Consider the following 23,646-nt stretch of genomic DNA (forward strand, 5'->3'; position numbering starts at 1 on the left):
ACAGGCGCAGAAGGCACTGCAGAAGAGCTGGGGGAGACCAGAGAGAAAATGACTCTTAAAAGAGAGTGACTGGGGGGAGGCAGTAGCTCAGTGATAGAGTGCATGCTTAGCTCTGTGACAGTGACTTGGACACTATCACACGAGTGACACTAGACATAAGGTGACTGTAACAGAAGACGGTTTGGAAATAGGCCCAGACAATGCAGCAAATTAGCTTTTTGCAGTAGGGCTGAGGTGATTCAATAGGGAAAGGGTTGTCTGTTTAGCAGTTTGTACTCAGGATATCCATTTGCAAAAAAAAAAAAAAAATCAAAGTGGACCTCAGCCTTTCCATACATCATATATAAAAATTAATTCAAAATTGATCATAGGCTTAAATATATAATCTACAGTTACAAAGCGTCTAGAACAATACAAAACAAACAAAAGTCTTTGTTGCCTTGGATTAAGCAAAGATTTATTATCTAGGACGAAAGCAGAAATCATAAAAGAAAATGTTTGTAAATAAATCTTCACCAGAATTTAAAAAAACTTCTGCTCTTCAAAAGATAACTGCTATAAAAACAAGAAGGCAAACGCAGGATGGGAGAAAAATATTTGCAAGGCATACATCTGTATTTAGCGTGTATAAAGAACCTTCACTGACTCAGCAGTTCAAACAGTTCAGTTAAATAATGGGAAAGGTTTGAACGTAGGTGGCCACGGAAGGCATGTGAGTATCAAAGATGTGAAAAAATGGTCCACGTCATTAGTCATTAGGAAAGAAATTCAGCAGCACAGAAGAGAAAGACCGAAATAAACGATCAGAACAACTGACCCCAGTGGAAACATAAGAGTTGAACTAGTAAAACAAACAAACCACAGTCTCGACCATGATTTGAGAAAATATCGCATCCGTGAAACAAAAACAGAGCGCTGTTGGAAAATAATGATCCACATTCATTTTGTTCATTTCTGTGTGGGACTCTGTATATTACACTTTGTGTTACGGTTATTTCTGGTCAAGTTTATCTTCACCCACAAGAGTCTTTGCTCCTTGAAGACTAAGACCATGGTAGTGATGTGTGATCGCTGAGGGAGTTAAAGGTGGTAGACAGCTGGTTCTGTCTTAGCATGTCCCTTGGAAATGCTTTGGGCTCCCGTTCCAGGTATGGATTCTCGTGTTCTGATCGTAGGTTGCACTTACGGGACATTCAGGTTTGCCCAGTTTCCAAGGTGGTAGAGCTGGAGCCAACTTCTCTGGGCTGTGTTTATTCTACTTGACATGAAAATGAAACAGTTTTAAAGAACTTTTTCAGGACTGTGTGTGTACAAGTATACAATTAGACTTTTATTTTTTGTTTTTGAATGTCTGTCTTGTCTTTGGATGAATGCAGGGACATCATGTGAAAGCTCTGGCTCTTTCTGGGCTGGGAAGATGTAAGGAAGTTTTGAAGGAATTTCTCTACTGCCTCGCTTTAAATCCAGAGAGTAACCCAGTGAAGAAAGAAGCACAAAAGGTATGATTTCCTTTCAATGACTTTTTTCTTGAAGTCTTATTTACAGCCTTTGTGTCCATGCTGAGTAGCTCCTGCAGGTAAAATAAACCAGGAATGTAATTCTGAATATTCATGGCAGTGTGATTTAAAACACACAGTGATAATGGTGAGTTCATGCATTCGATAAACTTTCATCCACGGATGATGCAGAGTGTTTTATGAGACGGTGTCCACATATCTCAGTTCTGCTGAAATAATGACATATATTAGTGAGGCCAGGTTGATGTATGAGGCTGGGGAGGCAAAGTAATTTATCCTACCTAGAGTTTGTAATTCAAGTATTGACGTTTGGGTGCGAGCCCTGGAAAAGACATTGTGATATATGCAAAATGTATCAATCCAGCTCCATAGGTTGACTTGAAATTTTCAGCCAAGTTTCACCCAACACGCTGCAGAAATACCCGCTCTCTTGTGCAGGTATTTAAGCCAGTCTTACTACAGGTCATCGGGTCACACTTGGTGTAGGAATCTACCCTATAAAAAAAGCTTATATGATAGTTACACAGCCTCAGCATTTCCCGTGACCAGGAGTTCTTGTTTATACGTCAGTGTTTCCGTGTTCTAACACTGTTTCGTTGCCACCTTGTACCATATATTGACCCTGTAATTTCCACTCTGCAGTCTAGATTCAGTCTTTGGAGCAAGAGAAAAATGAAGTAGGTCTTCCTTCTTCCTTTTAAACCACCTTAGATATTTGAGGACAGCTTTTATCTTTGCTTTAAGTCATTCTTTGTACCAGACATCCTTTCCCCATGGAATAGGGTTGTAAGGTTTCCTCCTCCAGGTGCCTTCTAGTATACCCGAATCTCAGCGCCCACATCCAGTGGCTGCAGGTGGTGAACCTTGACCTTCCCTTGTGTTCCCAGGGAGTTGACTTATATTTAACCTGATACCATCACACTGCTGGCTTCTATTAGAACTGTAGTTAGCTGAAACAGATATTTTTTTTTTAAGTGAGAACTTTCTAGCGGTATTTTTATCCTTGTGCAGTTTACTGGTCTTTGTTAATTCTGTTAAATTGTCACTCACTGGTTTTGGCCATTGTTTGAACTTGTTAAAATAGTATTGAATCTTGAGTCGGCTATTTTAACTATTCCTGCCTGCTTTGTAACCCCTGCAGATTTCATAAGAGTCATATCATATGTTTTGGGAAACATTTGAATTTTAAAACATTGGCAGTTGGAATATGGGAATTGTTCAGTGTCTTAGGTCTATTTGGCCTCTGAGTTTCCTCCCTGAATCTTGAAGGCATACTGTATGTTTTTCAAAAGAGTTTTAAGACATATGTATTTTTCTTCTTGGCAATTTTATAGGTAATGTGTGAGGTGTTTTTCCCAGCTTCAGAAAACGTGCCTCAAAATTTAACATCTTCCATCCAAAGCAGAATGTTGAACGCCAGGTTAAAGGCTCCGTGTCACAGCCATGTCACCCAGTCTCCTCTGGAGGAAGGTGGTAATGCAGGGAGTTCTCAGGTAGGAAGTGCACATGTTTGTCAGTATTATTTTAATTAAGCTTTAGGTAATTCCTTAATTTTGAACATTTAAAAGTTATTCAGACAGTGGCGTTAGGTTAGCTTGGAAGTACATCTCAAGACCAGGTCTAGCTTCTCAACCTAAGAATTGAAGCTTTTAAAGGAAGCTAGTGGAAGTAATGAAAATCATTGAGGATGGAAAGAAACTTTTAGAACATCTCCAAACAACCTCAGACATCAGGAGACTTGAAATTACTTTGGCTTGGAGGAAAGAAAGCAGAGAGATAACTTGAATCTCTGAAGAGTGGTGTTCAGTTGATCTGACTCAGGAAGAAATTACCCTGTATTTTGCCATGAAAAGTGTAAAGTTCATCGTAGACGTTAATAGATAAAACCAGTTATGAAGGAAGAGTATCAGCTGCCTTTTCCCCCCAAGATTTCTGAGAAAGGATATTGCAATTTCAAAATTGCAGAACAGATAAACAAGATTATACTGTATAGCACAGGGAAATACATACAAGATCTTATGGTAGCTCACAGAGAAGAAAATGTGACAATAAATATATATATGTTCATGTATAACTGAAAAATTGTGCTGTACACTGGAATTTGACACAACATGGTAAAATAATTATAAATCAATAAAAATGTGAAAAAAAAGAAAGGATATTGCATACATGTTTTCTCTTATGCTATTATTTCTTTAACATTCAGGATTCTTTTTTCCTACTTAACCAGAATCCATCTGAGAAATCTGATGTGTTTAGAAATACCAGTTCTTCAGTTTTATATTTTGTATTGGGTCTGCACTGCGAAGAGGATAAGGCAGTGCTAGAAAGCATCCTTCCAGGTGCGCCCAGCACTGGTTTAAAGAGACAGTTTCCGAATGACTTGGAGGATTCACATGACCTGACTGCCCCTGGAAAAGTTCCCAGGACAGGTCAGTAAGCAATTTTGTCATGGAGTGTGTGACCCTGGAGTGGTAGAATGTTGGCTAATAGTCAATCTATTTTTTAAAATTATACAGGTAGTTTAAAATTAATGACAAAGTGAATATATCACCTTTAAGATTATAGGACAGCTTAAATGGTTAATCCTACAAGGACTTTGTAGTCAAAAATAGCCGAGAAAATTTAGGTATAACTTTAACTTATTCATGCTTAATGTGCAGGTAAATTATGGCTATATTCAGTCAGCCCTCAGTGTCTGTGGGTTCTGCATCCATGAATTCAAACACGGATCAAAAATACTCAGAAGGAAAAAATTCTAGAAAGTGCCAAAAAAGCAAAACTTGATTTTGCTGCCTGCCAGCAACTATTTACATGTCATTTACATTATGTTTACAACTATTTACATATCATTTGCATCGTGTTTACAATTATTTACATAGTATTTACATGTATTAGGTTTTATTGCAGATCCTGTGTGTTTTTTTGTAAATTGAAGGTTTGTGGCAAACCTGTGTAATAAGATGGTTAGCACTTTTTAGCAATAAAGTATTTTTAATCGGCATACCAACATTGTTCTTTTAGACACAGTGCTGTCACGCAGTTAATGGACCGCAGTATAGTGTGAGCATAACTTTTATATGCACTGAGAAACCAAAAAAGTCACATGACTTGCTTTATTGCAATGCTTGCTGCATTGCAGTGGTCTGGAACCCAACCTGCGACATCACTGAGCTGTGCCTGTATGTGGGAGTGTGTGTTTAGGTTATATGCAAATACTCTGCGTTTTATGTCAGGGCCTCTGGCATCAGAGATTGTGGTAACCATGGGGGTCCTGGAACCAGTCCCCCAGAGATGCCGGGGAACCATTGTACTGTTAATCCTGCCCGGCGTGATTTGTTGCCTTGCTGTAACCCATTTTATCCACAGGAAAAACAGTCATCACGTGCTGTTATCCAGGTGTGCAAGTGTTGATCGTAGCGTTTAAATCGTTTCAGAGGCAGAGTCCTCCCCTCAGAGGAACGTGAGCTCTGACATGGGGGAGAGCGCAGAGCTCCCCATAGAGGCGGCTGACTTCGAGTGTGCCCTGTGCATGAGGTAGGAAGACAAGGAATCCGTGCAGCTGGAAGATTCAGCTGAGTGTTAACATCCAAAACGTAATGGGCTTTTTATTAGCAGAGAAATTCCAGTATACCTCAATAACAATTTATTATCTAAAAATTTGCTAAGGAAGGAACAAGTGGAAAATGGACATAAGTGATTTCTAAAATTCATACTGTAAAATAAATAGATTATTTGAAAGTCTCTTGTGGACATTTCTGGCTGAAAACCCCAATTATTTTCTAGGTTGCTCTTTGAGCCTGTCACGACACCATGTGGACACACGTTCTGCCTGAAATGCCTTGAGCGCTGCCTGGACCACGCCCCCCACTGTCCTTTGTGCAAAGAAAAGCTCTCAGAAGTGAGTATTTCTTGGGAAAATACAGTGCAGCCCTGCTTGTGTCCCCTCTGTAGATGCTCGTTTCATGGGTGGGCGTAGCTTCTACCCCATTTGTTAAAGAGGTTGGATTTCCGCAATCAGAGATTTTTTTTCCATCTCTCTGATTTCTTAAAAAATACACAGGGGAAGTTTAGATGTAGGAACAGCCGAACTTCAAGGAGACTTTCAGGCATGAATTACAGTTGAGCTTCACTGGAAATAGCTAATGTTTTCAGAGCTCTTACTCTGTGTTAACTGTAAAGAGTGGAGATACCATCGCTGTGTCCTCACCGTGTGTTAATCATAAAAGGTGCAGATAACATTGTGGTGCCCTTAACGTGAGCCAGGGATTCCCTTTACCGCATCTCAAGGTGGAGTCATATTATGGTGCTTGTTCTGCACGGGATTGAAGACCCGGCCATTTCAGACTGTTAGGACGTCCCTGTGGTGCCCCATCAGTTGCTAAGTGTACTTTGTCTGAAATCAAAACTGGTAAAACTTAATTTCCAGCAGGAAGCTATTTAACTGGGTCTAAGCCAAATATAAACCACTAAATCCATCTCTTAGGTGTAATAAATACAATAAACACCATTTAAAACACATCAGCTTTCTGATCAGTTTCTCAAATAGTGCATCTGTATCAGCTGTATCAGGCTCTGGCCCTGTTGGTGCCACTGACTTTCCACAAAGCAAGTTACTTAGCTTCAGCAGGGAGAGGATCTCCCCCCCTACTCCCATCCGTAAAATGATACTGTTGCCTTAGTGACCTCCTACAGATTAAGCTCATTTAATGCATCTTAAGTAGGATAAATATTTTTAAAACAAATGTACAGTAGAGTTCATTTTTAAAATTTGACATAGTTAAGAGGAGATATTATGCTTAAGTGACTTTTTAAATAATTGTAACTTTAAAAACTTAAAAAAAATTAACTATTTTGTTGGTGGGGGGTAATCTGATTGATTGATTGATTGATTTTTAATGGAGGTACTGGGGACTGAACCCGGACCTCATGTGTGCTGCGCATGTGCTTTGCCACTGCTATACCCTCCCCTCCAATAATTTTAACTTTTAAATTGACTGATTCAACTTGCTAAAATAAGTGACTGTAATTAAAACCTCTCTGAGATCTTCTGTGTACACACTCGCTTTGTTAAATTGCAGTCATACTGAGACTGAGTTACCTGGAATTCTCATGATGCGTGTCAGTCCCTATGCAATTACCATGTGTCGTCACGGTGGAGGCTTTCTGAGTCCAATAGCGTCCACGCTGGTGGACCCTGTGCAGTTCTGCTCCGGGGTGTTTGCTGTCTCTTCTTGGTAACAGGGACACGGCATCTGGCCTGCTGCTCGCGGTACCCAAGCTTGTCTGGGCCAGTGGGCCTGGAGATGGCTCGCCTGTTCTCAGAGAGTGAAATGCGTGGCTTTGTGACCACTCTTTGTAACACAAACCCCTCCTTCACTTCCGTGCTCAATGCTGCATAGTAAGGGGCTGTGCGGTGAAGTAGGGCCTGGAGGTTGGCTCTGGATTATAAGCTCTTTAGGGACAGAGATGACATCTGTCTTGTTTGCACTCCGTGTCTAGGAACCCAAACACCTGCTAGAGGTGCAGGAAGTCTTTGTTGAATGAATGAGTAATTACATGCAAGGGACGCAAAGATCGCCAGTGTTCCAGAAATTAGAATATGATAAGCTAAAATCCAAAATCATAATTTGGTCTTTCTTCAATGCAGAGCTCACTGTGCGAGCTTCCCTCACCTGTGCGGTTATAAACGTCAGCCATCCCTTATCTATGTGTCTGCAGGAGTCTTGGTTACCATGATGGCAAGTAGAGCAAAGCTGAATGTGTTCACTCTTCAAGGAGAGGCTGCCATACACTGACGGCGTACGGAATACCCGTGTCGTTAGTAATGAACATCGTGGGGTCGTACTGTGAACTGCGCAATACTTGCTTCTGCTAGTTAGTCTGCTACTGAGGTTCTCAAGTGCAGTGGTTTCTGGAGGTTGAACTCCTCGGTCTCAGTCAATATAGCGATCCATGTGGCTTGTTTGCACAACTAAAGGGGAGCTTGGCAGTATGTCTGGGACTCACCTGGACCTAAGGGTGTTAGAAATGCATTGAGCCAGCCCAAGCCTGGAGATGCAGCAAGTTGCCAGAAACCTACCAGATCTGGGGTCCCGGCTGTGGCATGGTGGCTCTGTTCTGCGCCCTTACCCTCTGAGACCCGGCTTCTTTGTTAGTGCGATGTAGACAGTACCTTGCAGTGTAGACAGTACCTATGGGATAGTGCTGTTTTAAGGCCTAACTTACGGGAAGCGGCCGCAGGTGGCGCTTGAGGTACACCAGGATATTGGTGAAAAAGAGCTATTACTTGCAAATTCATATGCGTGAGATAAAATCAGTGTGGCGTGTGTGAGCAGGCGCACACAGACACAGAGTAACAGTGCTCCAGCCTCGTCTGACCCTTCTGCTCGCTGCCCCTCGCACTTTTTATCCAGTCTCCGCCTACGTCCCCTTCACGTCCAGCTTTAATTCCTTGGCCCCCTCACCCCGCTTCCTCAATCCAAATAAAGTCAGCTCTTTGCCTTTTGCGTGTCCCTATAAGTAACAGCAAAACTAAAGAAAACCCACAAGGCTGGGGAGATTGGTTTCACTCTAAATTCACAGTCCTAAACCTGAGACACAAAACGTCATTCCTCTGTCTTACTCTGCTTCCCTGGGAGCTTCAGCGTTTCATCCTCCATGGTGACTGTTTTGTGTCTTCCTTCTCCCCCATCACCTCCTACTCCCTTCCTCTTCCCCTCCCTGAGGTTATGATACTGCATGGGGCATGTGGACACCAGCACACGGGAGCTGCCTCCTCCTCCTCCTGTGTGCCTCTCTCCTGGGGTGTGCCCTCCTCACACTCCCCCCATCAGTCCCTGTCTTCTGAGGCTCCACCCCCTACTTCCTTATTGACTTGTCTAGGAAGAGAGCTCTTTGTGTTTTAGATTTAATAACCATATGTTAGTATTTAACATTTTCTCTCCTTACAGTTGTTGGCCAGCAGAAATTTTAATGTAACTATCCTGGCCGAAGAATTAATAGTTCGGTATTTGTCAGATGAACTGTCTGACAGGAAGAGAATCTATGACGAGGAGATGACGGAGCTGTCGAAGTAAGTCCTCCTGCTCTAGGTGCTTGGCCCTGAGTTCAGGTTAAAGAAGAAAATCCTTGCTAACCTCACAGCTTCAGTTCCCACCCCCGCACCCCCCTCCCCCCGGGCAGAGAAATTAGCCTCAAAAAAGAAAAAAGATATTAATTGCAGAGAGGAGAGTTTATGGAAATTTAATGGAACAAGGTTGTAAGAAATATTTCAAAAGTGTGTTTTGACAAAACTGTGTGATTACTTTTTACATCTAAACAAACAATATTAAATTGATCAGAATTGAAAAAGCACGGTATGTAGAAACCAAGGGAAGGCAGGGTTACTGCTCAAAATTGGCTTGACATTTTTTTTTCCTCTTTTAAAATGGTTAAAATTTTGTGTTGGAGTCACCTGGAAGTGTGGGGACCTTATCAGTCTTCCACACTTTTTTTTATCTAGAACCCATGACTTTTGACTGCTGTGTAGTTTTTGGCTTTCATCAGAATTTCTTCTTGTGTGTTTATTTTTACTGAGATAACTGACCTGTGACATTCTGTTAGTTTCAGGGGTACACCAGCATGAGCTGACCCTTGTGTATATTGTGAAATGGTCACAATCAATCTAGTTAACTGCTGTCTGCAGGCATAGTTACAAGATAGTTTTTCCTGTGATAAGAACTTTTGAGATCAACTCTGTTAGCAACTTTCAAATGTGCAGTACAGAATTATTAACTGTAGTCACCGTGCTGTATGTGACATCCCCAGGACTTGCTTATTTTATAACTGGAAGTCCGTCCCCTTTGACCCCCTTCACCCATTTTACCTGCCACGTCCTCCCACGACCCGGACTGTTCTCTGTATCTGTGAGGTCGTATGTAAGTGAGGTCACGTGGTGTTTATCTTTCTCTGTCTGACTTACTTCGCTTAGCACTGTGCCCTGAAGGTCATCAGAATTCCTTTACAGTGGTCACAAGCGTATTCTCTCTCATCAAATTAAGTAAGAGGACCTGGCCGGAAAGCTGGTCAGTTGAGAACTTTCTCATGCTGTGTTCCTTGGCTTCTTCCTTTTCCCACCCGAGACGGTAAAGGAGAGCATTGAGGTTGTCCAGCTCTGCTGCTTCTCAGTAGCTAGCACGTCCTTCTGTGCTGACAGCTCCCGAGCTCACATTTCTCCTCCCCTGCAGTCTGACCAGAGACGTCCCCATCTTCGTGTGCGCCATGGCCTTCCCCACCGTCCCCTGCCCCCTGCACGTCTTTGAGCCCCGCTACCGGCTTATGATAAGAAGGTGCATGGAAACCGGCACCAGGCGGTTCGGCATGTGCTTGTCTGCTGAGCACGCGGGGTGAGTAAGAGTTATCAGCGTTCAAAGACGGCGTCCTAATCAAATGCATAATTTGCCACTTTTCTTGAAGAAGAGTTTAAGAGGATGTTGAATCTCTCTAGTGGCTCCTGTGATGTGACAGAGGATAAATTCACGGCCGTCCGTGGTGTGACAGAGCCTGAGCTCCTGATCCTGCCCCTCGAACATCATCCCTGCTAGTCCACCGCCGTGTTGTTTGCCCTTCTTTGAGTGCAGTTCACGCTTCCCCCTCTGCCTGTGGTTCTCTTCCAGCTCATCGTTGTGCAGACAGATCTGGTCCAGCTTGTAAGCTCTAAGGGGATCCTTGGGCCTCCGTGAAACCTTTTCTGTCCACACGGCCAGAAGAACGTTAGTCTTACAACAACCCACGGTGCTTGGTTTTTATCTCTTTGTTTTACATCTCTGGTCTCGGGAAGATGTTCCAGATCAACAGGCAGCTCCCCTCTAAGGGCTGCCTTGGGGACCTCGGGTCCTTCCCACCCCTTGGCTTCCTAATCCCCTACGGCTTTGTTGTTACTGTGGGGTCGTGATGGGGTCACTGCATCCAAGGTCTGGCTGGTGGAAGGGCCCCCTGTGCTTAAGGGGGTTCTGGAGGAAAGGAGCCCACGTCAGTCCCTCCTTCTCACGCCTGCTGTGAAGGAGGCGGGGAAATGTAGTCCACCCACCTGCCCAGGAAGAAGGGACAGTGGACTCCTAGGGCCCATTAGTTTCCACCTTATACACCTAGAAACAGGTCTTCTTAAAGCCGTATGTAGAACATTTATAGAGAAAATTGCACAACTTTATTGAAAGATATTCAGGAATGGACAGAAATACCATGTTCGTGGGTGCACAGACTCCATGTCGTGGAGAGAGACTCACTTTACCACGATTGGTCTATAAATCCAAAGTAGTTCTGGTCAACATCCCAAGAAGACTTTTCATGGAATTGCTCAAGCTGCTTTTAGAACCACTGTGTGAAAGCAGGAGACCAAGACCGTGATAGTTTTAAAGAAACCAGCTGAACAAGAGGAGAGAGCATTTCTGCAGTAAACTTCCCCGTCCAAGTGAGAACACTGTTGAAACAGACTCTAGTGATAAGAACTGTGGACTCCAAACTTACCTATAATTTTATGAGAAAAGGCAAAACTACGCAATAAAGGTGCTCACACAGTGGGTCGTCCAGATGGGAAAGAAAATTTCTTCTCTGCCTTCCACTGTGTGCATAAAACAGTACACTCACATTCCCGTTGCGAAGTGTGGAAACAAAATACAAAAAAATTGAAGAGACAATATTGGGGACTATCTTTATAATTAGGAATCGTGAAAGATTTTTTTTTCTTACACAAGATGCCAAGAACACTAGCAGAGAAGAAGAGATGAATGAATTTGAATATATTCAAATTCGATTCATCACCATCAGCATAAGCCAAGTGAAAAAACAAGTTTAGGATGTTACACTTCTAAGACGTTTACTGCAGATAAACTACCGAATGTAAGTTTCTTGAACCCGTCAAGGCAGAGGTTGCTCAGGGTAACTGAGGAAAGACTGGTCCCGCAGGGAGAGAGTAGACAAGAGCCCAGCAGAGGAGACAGAAGGTGTGAGGGAGGATTCAGCCGATTTTTTTTGTGTGTGACAAATTTCTGATGGCTTCGTGGACAAACAGAGCCTAGAGCCCCTGGGAGCTGCAGTTTGCAGCCGCTCACAGGTGCCTGTCTGCAGACCAGACGAGATGCTCACGCCAGGCACAGGCTCTGCGGCTGAGACAGACCTCAGGGGAGCTGACCTTTGCAGGCCGTCTGCTGGGACCTGGGCCAACAAGTCCTCCTTCGAAGGGGACATCCCTGCCACGCTGTGGATAAGAGAGTCCCCTTAGATAGGCAGGAAGAGCGCATTTTATCGGCCATCTAGGCAGAGGTGTTGCAGCTCCTCGCAGGCGTGTAACTTGGGAGCTGTCACTCATCATTAATTAGTTTGAAGCTGTGTGGTGAGGTTGTTCGTTCACTTTAGAGTCAGAGCCTTGGGTTCAGATCTCAGATCTGACGCTTACTGTGCCCTTAGGTAAGCTGTTTAATTTTTGCAAGCCTCTGTGTTTTTGTGAGGCTTGCTTGAGTACACGTGGTAACTTGCTCTCTGTGATACTGGGCACATAGTTGGCATGTCCAGATATGGGGGTCAGTTAACGCCGTGATTGCGGGTGAGATCACATGGGAGAGCTTCGGGGTGAAGGTACAAGTGGTCCAGGGTGCCAGCCTGGGGCCCCCAGTGTGTCTGGGACCCATGGAGGAAGCACGCTGTGAAGGTGGGGACGGGTCAGGGAGGGCGACAGGGAGCCGGAGATGGTGTTGGGTCAGCGACAGGTCAGCAGGGTCTGCCAGCGTCATTTGTGACTGCACTTGGGGTGGTGTCAGTGAAACAGTGGGAAGGGGAGACAGGGAGTGAAGACAGTGGCTGTGGACCACTTTCCATAGCAGCACACTGTGTGGGCAGCCTCGGCTAGGATTGGTGGAAGCAAGGTTTGTGGGGAGCAGAGTCTGAGTGGTCCAGGGACAGCAGGCTTTGTGCTCTTGGGCATGGTGCCCTGGCTGGGGGGCTGAGGAGCCACATTTATGGTCCATCTCTCCCCACCCCTGTTGGTTTGAACGTGCCCTTTCCCTGCCGGCCCTTCCTCTTCCGCTGTCCCACACCAGTAGGTTTCATGTTTAAGGAGGAATCAGCTGCTGGTGTCTCTTGGAGAAAATAACCCTGCTGCTCCAGTATGGAGATGCTGTTTGTTTTGTCTGGCTCTCTATTCCTTGAAGATCCAGGCTTTCATCTAGGGGAAAAGGAAGGCCTTCCTGCATTTTTATTTTATTTTATTTTATTTTATTTTATTTTATTTTATTTTATTTTATTTTATGTTTTGCATGTTTCTGCAGTATAGTCAGTTACAATGTGTCAGTTTCTGGTGTACAGCATAATGTCCCTGTTTTGCATGTATATACAATGAATAAATGAATGAAAATATTCATTTTCATTAGAGGTTATTATAAGATATTGAATATGGGTCCCTATGTTAGACAGAAGAAATTTGTTTTTTATCTGTTTTTTTGTATAGTGGTTAACATTTGCAAATCTCAAACTGTGAAATTTAGCACTTCCCACCCTTTTTCCCACAGTAACCATAGACTGTTTACTGTGTCTGTGAATCTGTTTGTTTTGTAGATGAGTTCATTAGTGTCCTCTTTTTTCTAATTTTTATTTTTTAGATTCCACATATGAGTGATGTCATATGGTATTTTTCTTTCTCTTTTTGGCTTACTTCACTTAGAATGATGATCTCAAGTTCCATCCATGGTGCTGCAAATGGCATTATTTTATTCTCTTTTATCGGAGTAGTATTCCATTGTATAAATGTACCAAAACTTTATCCAGTCATCTATCGATGGACATTTAGATTGTTTCCATGTCTTGGCTATTGTAAATAGTGCTGCTATGAACATTGGCATGCATGTGTCTTTTCAAATTTGAGTTCCCTCTGGATACATGCCCAGGAGTGGGATTGCTGGATCCTTTGGTAAGTCTGTTTTTAGTTTTTTGAGGAAATCACGGTTATTTCTCCCGACTGTCCCGCCAGGATTTCGGAGTACGGTTGTATGCTGGAGATTAAGGATGTCAGAACGTTTCCTGACGGGAGTTCGGTCGTGGATGCCGTTGGGATTAGCCGGTTCCGAGTTTTAAGCCACCGTCACAGAGATGGCTACAACACAGCAGACATTGAGTATCTTGAGGATGAGAAGGTGAGGTTTATTTCACCGGTGTCTGTGCCGTCGAGGTCCGCCACCTGTCTCCCTCTGCATTATGGGAACACTTGGTCCGATTGTTACTGACAGTATTGCTTATTTCCCCCTTAATTCAGCATGTAAGTTATTTATTATCTCGCTGGATTTTTACCTGAATTAGAGCTGGTGGAAAAATCCTTTTCTGAAAAAAATTACTTCTGCACTTTGCAGAATGTGTTTATGAGTCACTGTTGTGATGTTCTGTCCCCAGGGCTTGGCAGATGTCCGTAAAGGGCAGTAGACACTTCAGCTTCCCAGGTCATGTGGTCTCTGTCATAGCCCCTCAGCTCTGCGGCTCTGTCTGAGCCACAGACTGTGCAAATGAATCGGCACAGTTTGTTTCCAATAAAATGCTAGTTACAGATACAGTGAACGGGGTTTGACTTGAAAGTGGTCATTCATTCCTGATCTGGACATTGGTATCGGCTCAGGATGAGACGTAATATAAAACAGCAGTGCTTATAAATACCTCCTAAAGCTAAATATTAACAGTTTGGATCTCTTACCCCTGAATAATCATTTACATGTCTAGTAGAAACATCAAAACATGTATTATTTTGGCAGATTAACAAAATGTTTTGGAAGGATTCTCAGATACGTTCAAAGCAGTCTTACTCATCAGTGGCCCCAAACCAGGAACAGGCCAGATGTCCAGCAGCAGGTGAATGGTTAAACAGGTTGTAGTGATTCAGACAGTGGGACAACCTGGCCATGAAAAGAAGTGAACTGCTGACACTCAGGACAACTTGGATGAATTGCCAAAACATTCTCTCCTGAGCCAGCAGCACAAAACACATGCTGCGTGACTTAATTTATGTACCTCCAGGGACGGGCGTAATGAGTCCCAGGGGATGGAGGTTGGAGAGTGGTTTCAGGGAAGGAGCTGTAATTGACTGGAAAGAGGGTGGAGGAATCCTTCCAGGAGAGGGAAATGAATTATGGTATATCTCAAATACTGGATTGCATGTGGCCAGTGAAAATTATTCATAATCACACTGTGTATGTACTTAAATGAAGAGAAAAATCTGGGTGTCTCAGGTGGACAGAGAGGGTAGGTGGGTCTCCACCGTGTTAAAAGAGTGCAGATCTGTGGGTTGAGTGGGTGTCATGTTCATAAAGCACTAATGAGCTGTCCAAGTACTGAAAGCCGGGAGCCCACGGAGCGGGTGTGGCCGCGGTCCCGTGTGATGAACGCGTGTGTAACGATGAGCTGTTGAGAAGGTCCTCTCTGTCTCCCTCCTTGACCAGGTGGAAGGCTCTGAGTATGAAGAACTCACCACGCTGCATGACTCCATTTATCAGCAGTCCGTGTCCTGGTTTACTTCGCTTCAGGACCACATGAAAGAACAAATTCTAAGCCATTTTGGGTTAATGCCAGACAGGGAATTGGAGCCTCAGGTACACTGTCCTTTTTCCTTTTGTGTTATCTCCTGCTGTCCTGTGCGGAGACTCATTGTGCTGAGGGAAAACTTGGCGGTACCTACTATGCTGCTGGCTCTGTTATGGTCGTGTGTGAACCAGTTCACTGATGAACAGTCCACAGAAGCACCTAGCATGGTAGCCTGTGCCTTTGGGAGCAAAATTAATTCCAGTGAATACTACACAAAGGTAATTTCTTTTCTATAAGAAATCAGTTTATTCTGATCGGTTGTCAGCTTTTGTTCCCCTCTCCCCAACATGGAGGATTTGATAGTGATTATGCTACAATGGTGGGAACACTCCGTGTTTGGCACATAGTATTGCCTTGTGCCTGAAGAGCAGGTGTTGGATCAGTGAAGAGAAAATCCTCTAACTCATTGAAGTAGAAGCTTTCCTTGCCCTCTGCCCCATCGCTGTGGGCTTCTTTCCACGCTCCTGGGAGTGCTTTCCGTGATGCTCATTCTTAAGTGAGGCATGGGCTTCAGGTCTGTGAAGATGCTGAGTGCAGGTGACTCCCCTCCCTGCACTGGGGTGACGGGACCAGGCAGGGATGGTTTGGGCTTGTGGCTGAGAGTGTCCAGTTCCTCCTACTGTCCGTGCTCACCTGTCTTGGAGAAAGTGGGGAGCAGGGCCGGGTCTCACAGGTTGAGGGTAGGATGAAATAAATGTCTTTTGTATTTTTTCCATCTGTTTTTTTATGTTCTTTTTCTGTCTCTTGAGGGCTTCTGTCTTTTACCCCTACTTGAGTTCTGTCTTTTACAAACTCAGGACAGTGCTTTACGCCTTAAATCGCCTCTGAGTCCTTCCTAACGCCCAACTCTGTTATAACCCGTCTTCCTCCTCTGTCTCGTGGTCCAGATGCAGAAAGCAAGGCAATGAGACTAACTTGTGTTAAGAGATGAATCATTTTTTCTAGGAATTTTTGCTTATTAGCCCAAGTAAATCTCCAATTCTAACACATCACACTAATGAGGGGCTTAAAACAACAGACATTTATCATCGTGCAGCTCTGGCGGTCACAAGTCTGACAGGTCTCGCCAGGCTGAGGTCAAGATGATGGCAAGACTTGGTTCCTTTCTGAGGGGTCTGAGGGACAGTCCACCGCCTCACCTTTCTAGCTCGGAGGCTGCTGGCTTTACTCCATCCTCCAGGCCAGCAGCGTTGTGTCTCTGACTGTTCTTTCATAGTCAGTCTCCCTCTGCCCGCAGCTGGGATAAGCTCTCTTCTTGAAGGACCTGTGTGATGAGATTGAGCCCACGGGGAAAAATCAATCAGTATAATCTCTCCATCTCAAGGTCCCTCACTCAGTCACGTCTGCAAAGTCCCTCTGGCCATGGGAGCTGCGATGGTCACAGGTTTTGGGAATTGGGGTTGAACATCTTTGGGGGACCATTTGTCTGCCTACCACAGAGGATTTAGGTCCCACGTGGGAGGTGTTTTTATGCAGTGGCCCTTCCCAGTCAGCATGCTGCCAAGTTTTCCCTGGTCTGTAAGAGGAAGAGGGAAAGGGAGCTGTGAACTATAGAGAAGGCCCTTTTGTCCAACACGGTGCCTCCCTCACAGGGACCGGGGCTGCCCCGGGCATGGTCTTCAGTGTCAGTCCTAGTCTTTCGGTAGAATCCACTGCACCCTAAGCTGACTCCAGAGCCACCCTCCCTAGTTCCCAGTTTGGATTCTGCATACTTTTGGAGTGGGGATGGAGGAGAAGCCAAGACAGAGGAAGCAAGGAGGCCTGGATGTGTTGGTTCCAGTGCCAGGCATATTGAGAACAACTTTGGCTTAGAGCTCAATCCAGAAGCATTTGGTTATGTGAGATAAAGACTGTCAGGTAGCATAATTGTGTGTGTGTGTGTGTGTATGTGTATACACACATAATAATAACTCCTTATATATGTTTAGCAATGCCTCATATACATAGATGTTTCATATATAAGTAAGTTTGTCACACTGACTTTATTATAAGATTTATCTTGTGGGGAGGGTATAGCTCAAATGGTAGAGCACATGCTTAGCGTGCATGAGGTCCTGGGTTCAATCCCCAGTACCTCCTCAAAGAATAAATGAATAAACCTAATTACCTCCCCCCACAAAAGAAAAGATTTATCTTGTAACACTCAAACTTGTATACATACTACTTTGGTTTTATAAATATTATGCTTTATATACCATACCTAAAACTTAAAAAAAAAAGTAACAGAACATTGGAAAAGAGGTAAAAATCGCGGTCCCCTCCTCTGGCTGGTCATATACTCTGAACCAGAGCTTTGAGAGGACAGGACAGGAGTGACGAATTCATCGAGTCTCCCTCTGAAAGATGCTTCTCTTTGCAAATTCTTCCTTTTCTGCATTTCCCTACCTGTAAATGTGGGGCATGAGAGTGAACTTTTGAGTTCTGAGGGCTGAATGAATCAGACCTGAAATAAAAGGTGGCATTTAATTCTTGCTCATGTGTCGGTCGGTGGAACAAAAGGCTGTTGGGGGAACAGGCCTGTGTGTTAGGTGATCACGCTGTGCTTTCCTCTCCGTTCTTTTGCAGAGCAATCCTAGTGGTCCTGCTTGGTCCTGGTGGATCCTGGCGGTGCTGCCGCTGGAGCGGAAGGCTCAGCTGGCCATCCTGGGCATGGTCTCGCTCAAGGACCGTCTGCTCGCCATTCGGCGAATATTAGTCATCATCACGCGTAAGATGAATAGTCGGCAGGAGCTGGTTACCAGCAGGGAGAGAAATAACTGACTTTCTCTGTGAGGGTTTCTGGAAGCCGTTGCATTTTTATGAGGAGTGCCAGGCAGGGAGGAGTAGCCTCCATCCGTCCTGCTCTGTAAAATGCACATGGTTAGGCTCACAGAATGGAACACTTAGCAGACACTGACTCCTACTCAAAAGGTCAAAGCCTGTGCCTGCTGGACTCTGACTCTGTACAAGGTTAGCCTGAAGTTTGAAGGGAGCCTGTGGTTGGCCGACAACCCAAGAAAATCCCTTTGAAACAGATGCTTCTGGTGTGCAGTTCACTGACAACAGGGGACAACCTGGATGGGAGACAAGTGCTTTAGGTTTTGCACGGAAGAAGACTCGTTCCTAGTAAAGTGTCTTGCGGCTCCGGATGGGGACAGCATGCTTCGGTGGGTGGACGGTAAGAGGGAAGTCACATTTTTATCTGAAAGCATATTTCTCAGAGGATAGGCTAATCGAAAACGTGCTTGGGTTTTGTGTGTCACTGTGACGTTGTCTGTGAAGTTGTCAGTCCTTCCCCGAGCGTAGCATGGAACCGGACAGAGCTGTGTTTTGTGTCCTGCAGTAGCTCAGATGTAAATTGCATGTTGTAATCAAATGAATATCAAATACAAGAAGGTGTATCTTGGATATAGAAAATTCTGAAGACGGTTTAGTTAACTGGAGGGTATATATTTACACACACGCAGTGAAGAATCGACAAAGGGAGCTAAGCCTGTATGTGCGTTGAGGTGTTAAGAACGCAGCCAGAATAGTGCAAAGGATCCCTTGAAAGTGTAACCCTGTCTCATTAATTCAGTGGATGTGAAGCATTTAGGAAATAGTCGTCTTTCTACACAGACGCGCATTAGAAATTAGGCCCATCAGTAAATTTGAGGTCACCGTCCAGCCACTGATACATGAAGACATTGAAAAGCTGCTTGAAGTGGGTTATCTGTTTATGCCAGGAAAACATACTGGGAGAATATTCAGGGAGAAGGAGACGGGGATGGGATGTAAGTGTTTAACCAGCTTTTCTCCAACCTCAACCTAAAGATTATCTTTGTTTTTGTTTTGAAAAGGAGTTTTATGATGATCAGACCGGGAGTTATCTATTAAAAAACCAGTGTGTGCACTGGTCCCTGTGGGGCATATTGGTGGTATTAATTGGGAAAACCATTGGAACCCGAGGTAGTAAGCCGTTCAAGGTGGCCTAACCTAACCAGCTGGTGCATTTAGTTGGCTGCTTGGTCTGTGAGACGGATGTTCTTAACCAAGAGATGGTGAGAACCAGCCTAGAGAATGAATCACAGCTTCGAGTTTTGCTCCATTCATTCCAGGTGTGTGATGTTTGAGGTTTAAGAGCTGTATTTAATGATACCAGATGTTGGTGGTTTCTCAGCCCATCAAGCATTTAATTAGAAAGACTTTATCATCGCACTTGTTTTTCATCGTAGGAGTTTTCAGCAGCTGAACTCAGTACCGTCATGGGTGTGAGCAAACAATGTTCTTGTCTAACTTAGTCATAAACAGAAAATGTGAAAGTATTTTCCAATCAGATGCTTCCAGCACCTCACAGACGGTGAATCTCACATCTCATCTTGAACAAGGTCTAAAGGCAGTTTGGCCGTGTGGTTTCTAAAACGCTTTGTTAATTCACGCACTAAGGGTAGTATTCACCATTTTTAGGCGTTGTATCCTAACCTGATCACCTAAAAGAGAGCCAGCCTGCATCCAGTGTGCCCGAGACCTTTGTTAGAAATGGTTCGTGGCAGCGGGTGTGCACAGACTGTGCTCTTTCTCTTTTGCAAGATCTTTTTCTATCTTAAAACCGTATCAGTGCTGTTACCACATGGGGGTGTCCAGATACCCACAGTGCGATCAGAATTTCTCTGGGAGCCTTCCTGAAATTATGCCTGTGCTCAGAGGGTTAGGGCTTCCCCACAACGATCGGAGGGTGTTGCTCTCTCTGCCTCACTCCTTCAATGTCATCATGTGCATAGTTCTTTAACCAGGACCATTAAGTGTCTCTTCTTGATTCTGCCCGCTGCTTTCTGAGTCACCTTCTCCTTCTGAGTGTTCTCATGTAAAAGGCTGTTCAGCAGGAACGCTGCAGATTAGAGCAACATAAGTTTTTATTATTATCTTCTGACACCAAAGGGGATTGACTGTGTCCAGCATCACGCCTCCATGTGGGGCAAAACAGGAGTAGCTTGGCGCTTGAACCAAGGGCATAATATCTCAAGTCATGTTATGAAGGCGGTTTACTTTTATAAACTTAAAAAAAGAAAGAAATCCAAACTCTAGTTTGCTACAAATCTAGCCAAACTAGAACAGTTCCCTCCCCCTGTCTTGCCTGGGATAGAGATGTCATTTCTAAGAATTCCTCAGAAAATAATGTAACCTTTCATTCAAAGTCAGAGGATTCCAAATTAATTTTACTGAAAATGTTCTGACCTAATGCTCTAGTTACATCAGAATAAAACCGGAGTCTACTTAGAGTAATAACAGTATGGGGGTAATTTTTCTCCTTTAAGTTCAGCACATGAAGTGCAGTACACTCTGTTAGGTGCTTTTCCATTCAGTCTTCTAAGTGGCTTGACTCATAATTCCATCCCTGCCTGTGTCTTTGAAATGCAGCTGACATCCTGACAGTCAACATTCTGAAGACCCATGAGATTCTTTCAGGGCACCTCAGCCTCTAGGTGTTCCTGTCTTCCGAATTGAAAGCTAGAATATTTCTTAAAGTTCCGAATTAAAACAATTAAGAACTTTAAGGTTTATTCATGCAACCACAATATGTTTTTAACTAATTCACGTGCAGAGTTTTAGAGTGTTAGCCCATTTTTAAAACTGCAAAGATGTCCTTTCTTCTCTTAAACCGCCCCTCCCACCCAAACCAAAAAACACCAAGACTGTTTAATAAGTTGTATCTCAACTGTTAACATTCATCGTCTTACCACGGGACTCTTGATCGTCAAGGAACAAAGTTACAAGTGGTAAAATTGCCATGAACCATGATATTATCATTTTGTCATAAAATTATTTAAAAATTGGCAGTGGATGCCATCAGAATACTCCATTGACTGACCTGGCTGTGTTACATAATATCATTATGATTTCTAAGTTGCCTTTTAAAAGTATTCATCTGTATCTTCTTTTTCCTTTTTTTTGTGTTTTCTCCCACCACTTAAATTATGTTAGTAAGTATCACTGTTTAAAATTTAGATACTGTCTTTCAAAGAATTTTTATTTTTAAATGTGAAAGATAGGAAGAAGATAGTAGCTCATTAGGAGGAAGAGAAATGGGGATGATTTCTCTCTGTTTAAAGCACAAGGTTTAATTTTTCCCAGTACGTCTAAGGAGTAGGCAGGGGAGGTCCCCATCTCCCACTTTTAGTGTGGACAGCAGTGGCAGCTTGCAGAAAGAAGCTCTCTCTTTAGCACCATTTCTTCTAAAAGGTCCTGTTCTGGTTGTGTGTTTCACCAAAACCTAATTCCCAGGGAAGCTGGATCTGAGTGGGTAGAGTTAGCTGTGCCAGCCGCACGCCTGGGGAAAATTGAACCCCTGATGTTGCCGAATTTGCCTCTTCTCCACTAGGCCTTGATGCTTGATCCTGAGCCGTGACATCCGGCGCCTGGGAGAGGGTCTTTTCACCTTTACAGCTCCTCCCCTTAACTTTCACTTCTCCGCTGGTAAAGAAGTTACCAAAATCTTCAGGGAGGGCTGGGTGTTACTTTGGGTCTCTGGCCCTGGAGCTGTTGTATCTGTAAAGCTGTTGTGCGCTGGGTTTCTGTTGGCCATCTTGCTCCTTTCAAAGTGCTCAGCTGTAGTCAGGCCTGTGGCCTCCTCGCCAGTTATCTGCCTTCTTATCAATCCATGAATCTTGCGAGATAATCCATGTACAAAGAGGACAGCTGGAGCAGGCTGACTGGCCTCGTGTATTGTATGGAGCCCCAGATACCGTAAGAAGAGCTTCCAAATGGGCTGCAGAGTCTACCACAGATTCATCTTGGTCCACATGACTGTGCGATAGATGAAATCAGTGAGGGAGGGAAGACTAGGGATGGCTTGGGAAAGGTCGGTTCCTGTTTAGTGAGCCCTTTGGTGGAATATCATCCTTGGGGTTTTGCCATTTGTTTCTTGCATCCGTTTGGGGCTCCCCCAGGTCCTGCCAACACTTGTACAAGCTGTCGAAGACCCGGCAGCCCAGGGTCACAGGCCCAGATAAAGGACTAAGTTCTTCCAAAAAAAACAACCTTGGGGATTCCTCCTCGGGTTTAGAAAATTCTTTTACCGCTCTTAGTTCTGTCTTTGTCCAAGGGGTGAAGGACACCTGAGAAGCTCCGTCCGCAACCTTGGGTAGTTATATGTTAAGTGCCATTTGTCTGAGAGTCTCTTTGGAGTGGAAAGGCATCTTAGAACGTTAGGCAAATGTGAGCGCTCAGGTGAAAAGGGGTCGGGGGTGGGGCAGTGAGAGTCACAGCCCTCGTCACGTCTGTCCTGTCATTGATTTTAGGCACCTTTTTTTGTCCTTAGCCTTTAATTTTTCTTTATCCTTTTGTAACAAGTCTTTTAATGAAGCTCTTTTGGAATCTTGAAGTGTTCTGTAAGCTCCTGCTGCCGATGAAAATCGGCGTCTCATTCTCTCGGTCCAGTTTGGGGACCTTCGCTCTCTAGTGTATTTCTTTTTTTTTTTTCAATTTTTTTTTTAACTTTTGATTTTTTTTTTTTTTTGTTACAAAGGCGTTTAGTTTGTTCTCCTCATCAGCATCACTGATATTCTCATGGTTCACGTTTCCCAGTGCGGCTCCTCTTCTTACAGTAGTTAATGCGCTCTCTCACTTAGGGCCTGGGGGGGGGGGCTCGGCCCAGCGCAGGGAGGGCGTTGGCACTCCACGGGGACAGGGCGGGCCATCTGTCCTGCGTGAAAGAGGTGCGGGTGAGTGGGCGGCCGGGGGAGGCTGAGGTTCCCCCCCCCCACAGTCGTTTTTGCGTTGGTCAGTGATCCTCCAGTCATGCTCCTTCCTGGCTGCCCGGGGCGGGGGTCCATGCAGCTCAGGGTCGGGCAGGGCGGGGAAGGGGGAAGGAACAGCAGCAGGCGGCCCAGGAGCAGGGAGGGCAGGGTGGGAGGGGCGCAGGGGTGGCCCCTGGGGTAAGGCACAGCCCTGTCTTTGGCTCTCCTGGTGAGGAGTTTCCTCCCCTGCACCCCTGCCCAGCTCCTCTCTCCACCCCTCACCGCCCCCACCCCTCTACACACAGTCCCGGGAGCCAGGGGCACCTCCTGGGGTTCCTGAAATGAGAGAGCTCTGCCACCCAACCCAGTGCTGCAGGAGCTTGGAGAAGGAATAGGGGCGAGCCCCACCCGACGACAAGGCAGGGAGGGGCTGGGCAGGGGCCTGCCCAGGACAAGGGGGTGGGGAGGGAGAAGACCCCAATCCCAGAGAGCTGGCCCCACTAAGGCCTGGAAGGAGGGGGGCGCCTGGGGACTCCTGCTTCCTTTTGGGGTCTGGCTGGTGCCCCAGCCCACCCCTGGGCCTCGGTTGGCCCGGTGGCTTGGCAGGTGACCAGGATATTGTGCTTTGGGATCAATGCTGGGGTGGGGTGTCAAGGCCAGGATGAGGGGCAGGGGAGGTGCGACTAAGGTGCCTGTGCTTTAGCTGGGGGTGTCCACTCCCCCCACACACTCGGGCCAGCTGAGGGCTTGGTGCCGGGGCCAGGAAAGCAGAGTGATACTCGCCACCCCTGCAACAAGTAGATGTCAGGAAGGACCCCCTCCCTGCAGGCTGGCGAGGG

The 23,646-nt window shown here is 45.0% G+C and overlaps 1 protein-coding gene across 1 annotated transcript in view; it reads left to right on the forward strand.

The window, feature by feature from the left end:
- LONRF2 (LON peptidase N-terminal domain and ring finger 2) overlaps positions 1-20,841 on the forward strand; it is a 32,701-nt gene extending 11,860 nt beyond the window's left edge. The window contains exons 3-12 of the mRNA XM_072951323.1: positions 1,377-1,499; positions 2,852-3,010; positions 3,748-3,949; positions 4,955-5,054; positions 5,304-5,418; positions 8,471-8,592; positions 9,746-9,904; positions 13,519-13,681; positions 14,972-15,121; positions 17,679-20,841. Coding sequence (XP_072807424.1) covers positions 1,377-1,499; positions 2,852-3,010; positions 3,748-3,949; positions 4,955-5,054; positions 5,304-5,418; positions 8,471-8,592; positions 9,746-9,904; positions 13,519-13,681; positions 14,972-15,121; positions 17,679-17,873 — 1,488 coding nt within the window. The 3' untranslated portion in view covers positions 17,874-20,841. The remainder of the gene's footprint in view (positions 1-1,376; positions 1,500-2,851; positions 3,011-3,747; positions 3,950-4,954; positions 5,055-5,303; positions 5,419-8,470; positions 8,593-9,745; positions 9,905-13,518; positions 13,682-14,971; positions 15,122-17,678) is intronic.
- The last annotated feature ends 2,805 nt before the right edge of the window (positions 20,842-23,646 follow it).

Source organism: Vicugna pacos, chromosome 28 (genome assembly GCF_048564905.1).
Source record: "Vicugna pacos chromosome 28, VicPac4, whole genome shotgun sequence".
Taxonomy (NCBI): Eukaryota; Metazoa; Chordata; class Mammalia; order Artiodactyla; family Camelidae; genus Vicugna; species Vicugna pacos.